Genomic DNA, 8,585 nt, shown 5'->3' with positions numbered 1-8,585 from the left:
AATAGGAAGGGTTTAGAGGGGAATGGGCCAAGTACTGGAAAATGGGACTAGATTAGTTTAGATTATCTGGTCAGCATGGGCAAGTGAGACTGAAAGACCTGTTTCCAAGTTGTAAATCTCTATGACTCTATGATCTACCCCTTTGCTCTTAATGTACTAGTCGAATCTCTTTGGATTATCTTGAACATTATCTCCCAAGGCTATCTCATTTTCCTTTCTTGCCCTCCTCATTTCCCTCTTTGGAATGTCCCTGCACCTCTTGGACTCTTCGAGATTCACTTGATCTCATTTATCTATATCTAATATATGATTCATTCTTAATCTGAACCAGAGCCTCAATATCTTTATTCCTCCAGTGTTCCCTCCTCTTACCAGCCTTATCTTCACACTAACAGGAACATCACGCCTCTGAACTCACGTTATCTTACTTCTGAAAGCTTCACTCTTGCCGGCTGTCCCTTGAGCTGCAAACAGTCTACTCCAATCAACCCTTGAAAGTTTTTTGTCTCAGACTATCAAAATTTGTCCTAGTCCAATTAAGAACTTTAACTTATACATAATATATATAACTTATATATAATAGATATTTCCATAGATATTTTACAACTAATCGAATTATGACCCCGGCCACAAAAAGCTCCCCTACTAACCATTCAGTCAATTGCCCCGCCTTGTATTACAAGAGTAGGTCAGGGTTGCTCCTTCTGTGACAGTTACATCTGCATATTAATGAAGAAAATTGACTTTAGCACTTACCAAATTCCTCACCATCCAAGCTCTTAAGACCATGGCTGTCCCACTGTATGTTTGGAAGTTTAAAATTTGCGATTGTTACAATCCTATTATTTTTACATATAAATAAGATCTTTCAACATATTTGTTACTCAATTTCACTCTGACTACTGGGGGGACTATTACAATTGCATCAAAGTAATCATGCCCTTCTTATTTATGAGTTCCATCCACATAGCTTCACTGGACCATCCCTCAGAAATATCTTGTGTTAGAACAGCACTTATATTTCACCACAAGAAAAATTGACTCCAATCTCCTTCGAGCTCTTCCTATTTCTGCCGTGCATTTGATGGTGGGAGGGGCTTTGAACATAAATTATTCAGTTTACTGGTGATGGTTCGTAGCTGAAAATAAAGATACCATGGGTGATTTGGGTGATGGGAAATAAAAGGTTACATTGTGTGGAAGGAAAATTCTGGATATAAACAAGAATTTTACAAACCGATCTCCATTCTGTCTGCCCAGGTCTTGCCTACACCGCTGTACCTCCAGAGGACTTTCCTTTTATTTTGATGAGTTCAAGTTAATCTCAGCCGCTGTTTTGTACTTGTCAACTATTTGTTAACGGGGGTTTGCCGTTTCAGAATGTAGGTTGCCTTATTGTGTACGTTCTCAGAGTTCAGTGTTTGGGGTCCTTGTTGGTTCACCCTGTGCTTTGGTATATAATGCAAAATTACAGAAAAATATTAATAGCAATTTAAGGTAAAATGTTAGGATATTGGAAGAACAGCTAAGAGCATCAAGTTTGACAGAGGGTTGTGGGACAGGGTACAACTAATCGAATTATGACCCCAGCCACAAAAAGCTCCCCTACTAACCATTCAGTCAATTGCCCTGCCTTGTATTACAAGAGTAGGTCAGGGTTGCTCCTTCTGTGACAGTTACATCTGCATATTAATGAAGAAAATTGACTTTAGCACTTACCAAATTCCTCACCATCCAAGCTCTTAAGACCATGGCTGTCCCACTGGATGTTTGGAAGTTTAAAACTTGCAGGAAAGCAGCAGGGTTTCCAAAACTGCTCATCTCTGCTTTCCCTGATGAAAATCAACCTGCGTTTTACAATTTTTGAGGATTGTTATTCATTAATATCGGTGTGTCAGATAAATCTCAGTCTCAGGGAGGTGTGGCGTGCTTGTTTGTTTTGTGATGAACTCAGAGGAACATACTATAGTAAGAGAGTAAACCCAAAGGGGTGAAGGAGCAGAGGATCCCCCGTGTGTATGTGCACAAATCAGGGAATGTACCATGACACGTGGACAGAAGAGCAAATAATCCCTACTTCATCAATAACGCTGTAGAGAACAAACACAAAGCAATTATAATTAAACTCAAATAAAACAGTCTCTTGTCTCACCTGAAATGTTGCATCTTGTTTCCGGTGCCACATTTTTGAAAAGATGTCAAGTTATGAGATTGAGTGTGTGACTGATTCACAACACTATTCCCGGAATGCTACACCTCACCAACTCTGAGAAATTGAGAATGTTCTCCTCTGCTGATAGTTTCCAGACTCTGTGAACAGTTTCTCTGATTGGTTCTCAATTCTGTCTTGCGTCACATAGATCCCAATGGCTGAATATTTCAAATACTCATGAGCTCTGCCTGATCAACATCGACCTCTGATTTATTATTTGTGAGGGTTGCTGTCCTGTAATATCCCTGTCTCAGATAGATCTCAGTCTCATTCCCTGGGATTTGACAGGTGTGGTGTGTCAAATAGACCCCAGGAATTGTGCTCCATGAGACTTAGGTGTGAGAAAAACTCCAGTCCTGAGAATCTGCCCTTGGATTGTGCACGTGTTGTGTCTGAATACCTGACTGAACGTTGACATTTTTGGCTGATGAATGTTTCGTTGGGCACTTTAGGTGGCGATTTCTGCATTACTAACCCAGGCTGTCCCGACATTGGGAGCACTTTTAGTTTAGACGGTGGAGAGTAAAGTTTCAAACTCCTTTGCCTGCCTTTTCTCGGCTTCTGGTGGAGCAAAGCTCCTCATTCGTATCATTAGGTGACCCGAGGTTGTGACCCTTTGTGCATAAGAGGGAATGTTCTCTAATCCTTCTGCCTCTGGAGTGTTCCATCAGGCATATCGTGTGATAGATGTATTTACATTAGTGGGCTGCATGGTAGCGCAGCATTAAACTAAATGACTGGATGAAACACAACCAAACAGAACAAATGAAAGCATTTGGCTGGGCAAGGAGTAGGATGTGGGAAAATGTATTATTACTGACTGGTCTTGAAGAAAGAATTAAGTAAACTCAAGGTTAGTGCATATTCATTCGAGATTTATTAACAATTTCAGAAAGCATTTTTATCCAAAAAGTTGATGTAAAAGCTAACAGAAGTGAATATAATGGCTGGATGCCACATTGAGATGAGAACACATGCGCTGTGAGCTGGGAATTTTCTGTACATCAGTAACAGTCACAAGAAAGGGAGTACAAAGGCTCATCAGAAAGGGTTACATCAGTAACAGTCACAAGAAAGGGAATAAAAAAGGCCCATCAGAAAGGGTAGGCAACCATTCTGAGTAAGGAACTAATAAAAGCAAAACAAATGGGCTTCAAACAACTGGGAAGCTACAAATTCTTCCAACCACAACTATCTCAAAGATATCAAAATAAAAAGGAAAATCCATCAATAATTGTCTCAGTTACATGCTGATAAACTGAAGTAATCTCACTGTTAGAGTCAGCAACAGGACAGATTGTAGATTGGGAATTCAGAGACCTTGATAAGCAGATCAGGAAAATCAAGGGATTCCACAATTCATTCACTTAACCTGGAAAAGAGAGATAAAGCAATGTTTATTCAATGGCACACTTAGAGATTTCACAAAACATATTGGGCTGCTTGGCGTGAGAAAGATGTGATTATTCTCACCTTCACCAGAGTGACGGCAGCGCTGTAGAAAATACTCAGGAAGAACAAGGTGATGAACGTGGAAGCAGTTGTCCAGATGTTGCTGTTATCATCCTCATAGTCTTCAATCCAAGTGCGATCTATTGAATCTATGAATATAAAGCCGAGAAAACGCATTTAGATTGTTTATTGATCCAGATCGATCTATCTGCATCCAAGTCATGTAATTAGAGACCATTACATCTTCATAAAGCAGTCAGGTATTTCTCAAGTGTGATTCTTATCTGTATCTATTAGTGCATTATTGACTCTCAGCAAGAAATTACAAATACTAACTGCACATGTTCTTTCTTCATTGTCCATGTCAGAACGTTTTAAATTATTTTTCTTTCAATCTATTATTTAAGGATATTATTATTTGAGGAATGCTTATTATGAATGATTATTTTAATTATATCATTATATTTTAAATATAGGCTGTGACAGCACTTTAGTTGAAAATTGTGGCCATCACTGAATAAAAGTTCAAATGTGATTCTCATCTTTATGTATTGGTGACCAATTGCTTGGCAAATCATGAATATAAGTGACATCACAGTTAGGACATTGCTTCATATTTTTGTTTGTAGGATCTGTACATTTAGGAATAAGTGTTTGTACGTGTGTCCCTTAATTTATTTGATCTACTGGTTGGTGTGTTTGATTTTCCTTTAATGTTTGTGTATGTGCTTATGAGAGTCTCTTACTTCACTCTTGCCCATGTTGGAGTCTGTGCATGAATAAACATATTCCTGTTCCTTTACTGCTGGTGTGCTCATGTGTTTGTGCACCTAGATTTTGGTCTTTTCACATTGTGTAAGCATCATCATGCTAATATTCCACTTCGTTGCTGCCTATGCTTATCTTGTAATGTCTTTGTGAGTGTTCACTTTTCATTAGTGCTATCTAAAATGTGTGCTTATGTGTCTGTTTCAGATCCTCCCGACAACTAGGTTATTTTCATGTTTATGCTTAATAATTGTTAGCATGCAACGTTATATTTTGTTGGATGTTTATATTTATATGATGATGTTTGCTTGTGTGGCAATCTTTCCCAAACCATCTCCTGAGAAGCTTGTTTGTGTTATTGTTTGTGGATGCTTGCTGATGCTTGTGCCCATTCTCCTTATTTAATAAACACTCCTATATTTGTTGATCTATGCACTTGTGTGTCTGCATGTGAGACTCTGAATTTGTGTGTACGTGTGATATTGTATCCATGCTGATCAATGTGGTTTAAAAATAACGAATTAAGCTGCCTCTGTCATTATATGTTTGTGATTCTGAAAATAGGAAAGTTATGATATTAATATTTATCTCTGTGCACTTACGTGCTTGTGTGAGTTGACAAGTGGGAGGACATTTTTCGGAATTTGTATCGGTGTTCATGCGTGTATGTCTGTACCCATTGTACTGTATGAATGTAAATGTATTTGTGTGTTACCGTGTGTCTATGTTTCTCATGGTTATGTGTGAGTACCCCTGTTCATTTGTGCAAATGATTTTCATTCGGTGTATGTGAGTTTTTGTATGAGCTTAGAGAGTGTTCAAGTGCCACTTGCATGTGTGGCTCTGTGCGAGTATGCATGTGTGACATCTTATCTATATGCACGTTTGAGTGTGCACATAAATATGTGTCTTTAGGTGAGAGCTTGTATATGTGTCATTACGAGTGTATTTGTGATCATCTCTCTGTATCTGTTCTTATACCAGACTGCAATTTTTATTATTCAAATTTATTGTTCAAATTTTAATGGATTGTCCATAATTAGATCTGACCTTGGTGTTGTAGGAAACATTTCCCATCGTCATGGAGAGATAAGTGTTTTACGAGCAACACTTCTGTTGCAGTGATAGAATTTCTGTCTCTGAGAGAAAAGTCTTGAGTTCAAATCCCCACTGCCCAAGAGATAACATTTCTGAATATGTTTATTAGAAAATGTCTACTTGTGTTCTGTATGTGAAAAAAAATGATATCAGAATTGATCCCATGTGCTCCAGAAAACTGAGACAAACCTATGGAATACAAACCGGGACGATGCAAACACCAGTTTTGGATTATGGGAATCAATGTTAATCATTTGTTAACAGAGCCAAGCATGTCCAACATGCTTCTAAGGTATTATTTTGCAAGGAAATGTTAAATCTTTGGACAGTAAGCAAGTAGCTGACTGTTCCTGTTAGTAACTGGGTTACATTACAGAGGACAACTTCCATGAAAACTCTTCAGAGGGAGCAAGAGGACAGACCATTCATCGTTCCCCTCCCCTCTGCTTCACGACAACTTATCTGTTGATTCTCTTTGGTGTGAAAGTGAAGATACATTCTGTCAACTCATGCGCTGGTGCAAGATCCCTGGCAGTTCCCCAGAAACAAAGGTTACATTCAAACTGTTCTGCACGATTTACGATTGGTATGTTCCAATCAAATTTAATTTTAACGTGTCTTAAATTTACATTTCCAATTGGTGCAATGTGGCAGTTTAAAACTGACGTGAAGTTTGTAAAAGTGTCCAATCGGGGGAATCAGGAACACCAAGTTCATAACTCGTGCTCTACCCTTGACATAAAATGGACGTTGTCAGATTTTGTCACAGAGGGATTTAGGATGGATAAGGTATTTGGCGGAATCCTGCAATGAGAGAGCTTTACTCTGTCTCTAACCCAGGGTGTATCTGAGCAGAGAACATTAACTGCACAAGACACTCGTCCTAGACCTGTTAATAATCCACTTTAACTACACAGATGGAATGGAAGTCAGGGTGGGAAACAATTAATTCAGTATTTAACTCACAACAGGAGGAAAAAAAAAACACTTCTATTACTTCTGTTGAATTATTAAATGCAACTTTGAGATTTTTATTGACATGAATTAACAGTGTCCATCAGTGCAAGCGAAATGTTTACAAAACTCGGTTTACCGCTGGATTTATCGACTGTTCTGTTGATGATCTTCAGTGGAATCGCTTCATGTCCCACCACACAGGAGTAAGAAGCACCGCTGGCCCACTTCTCCGCTGTAATGGATAACAGGCTGTACATGAAGAAGGAGATGTTGTCACTCTCCGCCATCACCTCGGTGTTCTTGTAGTTACTGGGATTCACCGGCTTGTCATTATTTGTCCACTTGACGAAGATCTCTTGGGGGGAGAAACCTCTCACTAAACAGGTGAGGGAGAGAAACCTCTGAGCGGAGATTTCTTCTGTTGGTGGCAGGAGGACTGACACTGATGGCTCCAGCGGATTAATCACTGCAGAATATTTGAGACAAATATAAATCAACCAAAAAATCCTGAACCAATATCACAATTTCACTAAATATTAAAATATGCCATGTTTAATTTGGGATTTATTCACTTCCGTTTACTAAAGGAGCAGAATGGTACACATTCTGTCCAGTAAAAAAAGTCGAGTTTAATGTGAAAGTTGCCTCCATGTTTCCAGCCCACAACAAGGACATTCTGTCCAACTGACATTGCTGATGTTGACGTCACAACCCAGGCTTCTTCCCACTTTATCTGACTGAATCAGAATACAATATCCTTTGGTCCATCTTTTTCTTAATCAGCTACCTAACTATCCTGCCTTCAGATGCATCATTAATCCTCCCAATGGTGTTTGTTCATTACCAATCAAAGTCTGACATTGATGTAACTGGATCTGGATTACACATGGGATCCTTTGTGCTTTAATCTCATTGCTCACCTTTCTCCTTGTGGATGGAGTCTCTCAGCGGAGTCGGTAGATTCTGATGGTACACCACACATTCAAAAGTAACGCCACTCAGCCAGGCTTCAGTAGAAATGTCTAATTTGCTGATCACGCTGTCGGGATTCTGTCCAGGCTGGTCAGCAATCTCTGTTTTCAGAGGCTTCTTTTCTTGTTTCCAGGTCACGTTGACTCCAGAAGGAAAATTGGACACAACGCAGGTTAGCGTCACCGTCGCCTCCAGTAAGACTTGTTCTACTGGCGGTGGGAGGATTTTAACGGTGTTAGGGTGGCACTCGGTATCTTCTATGAAACAAAAATCAAAGTCAATGAAAAATGCCCCTTTATGATACAAACAGCCAATCTTCAGATTACTTCTTCACAGGGTGAAGACACCACCTTCAAAATGGCAACTCCAACTATTGCTGAAACGATGCTTACTGTTGTTGATGTATTTTGATTTGTGAAAGCATTTGTGATTACCTATAACATACCCTGTGTAATTACTCCTAAAGAACACTGGCTTTGTAACAAGTGAATCCTGAAAAAAATAAAATAATCGAAGATACCATCATGTAACCCATGGAATTACCTTTCTTTCAGAGTCTGTCTCTCACTTAACACCATCTATTGATACTTGTGACAAGAGTACTCTCAATATAATGAGTTCATTTCTATGTTCATAACCCTTAGGTGCAAATGCTGCTGGTCATGCTGACTGCCAAATCACATCCTACATTTTAGACAAATTATAATAAATAATAATTATTCTCTTTGCAGAGTTCTAAAGTGTTACAGGAGTGGTGAACAGCCATGGAAATTCTGTTCATTATATTTAACGTGATCAAAAATACTTTGTGTTATTGGTGTGATGTCATTCTCTAATTTATATCATTGTTCCTCGTGAGCTGTGTTTGGAGTAGATCGGAAAACAAGACATTGAGTACAGCATTGGATATCGAGAAGGACACCCATCTCCCTAAGTCTTTCCCTCCATTCAGTTTGTTCATAACTGGTCTGTACTTTCACTTTATTTACGAAGGTGCGTTTTTTAATTTCTTCATCGAGCAGGGGAGAAAAAAAACAAACAAAAGCGTCTTAAATTAATCTACAAACGCGATGGAAATGTGCACTAATTTTATAGACATCCACTACTCACTATGTAAACATTGCCA

At 38.9% G+C, this 8,585-nt stretch overlaps 1 gene segment (V, D, J or C); it reads right to left on the bottom strand.

Annotated features, from left to right (window-relative positions):
• Positions 1-3,066: 3,066 nt before the first annotated feature.
• The window catches only part of LOC140456924 (Ig heavy chain C region, membrane-bound form-like), a 21,929-nt gene continuing 16,410 nt past the window's right edge, over positions 3,067-8,585 (bottom strand). The window contains 4 exon segments of the C gene segment in view: positions 3,067-3,584; positions 3,686-3,813; positions 6,624-6,953; positions 7,408-7,716. Coding sequence covers positions 3,576-3,584; positions 3,686-3,813; positions 6,624-6,953; positions 7,408-7,716 — 776 coding nt within the window.

The sequence above is a fragment of the Chiloscyllium punctatum genome, chromosome 31 (genome assembly GCF_047496795.1).
Source record: "Chiloscyllium punctatum isolate Juve2018m chromosome 31, sChiPun1.3, whole genome shotgun sequence".
Classification (NCBI taxonomy): domain Eukaryota; kingdom Metazoa; phylum Chordata; class Chondrichthyes; order Orectolobiformes; family Hemiscylliidae; genus Chiloscyllium; species Chiloscyllium punctatum.
This window is presented reverse-complemented; position numbering and strand designations above follow the sequence as displayed.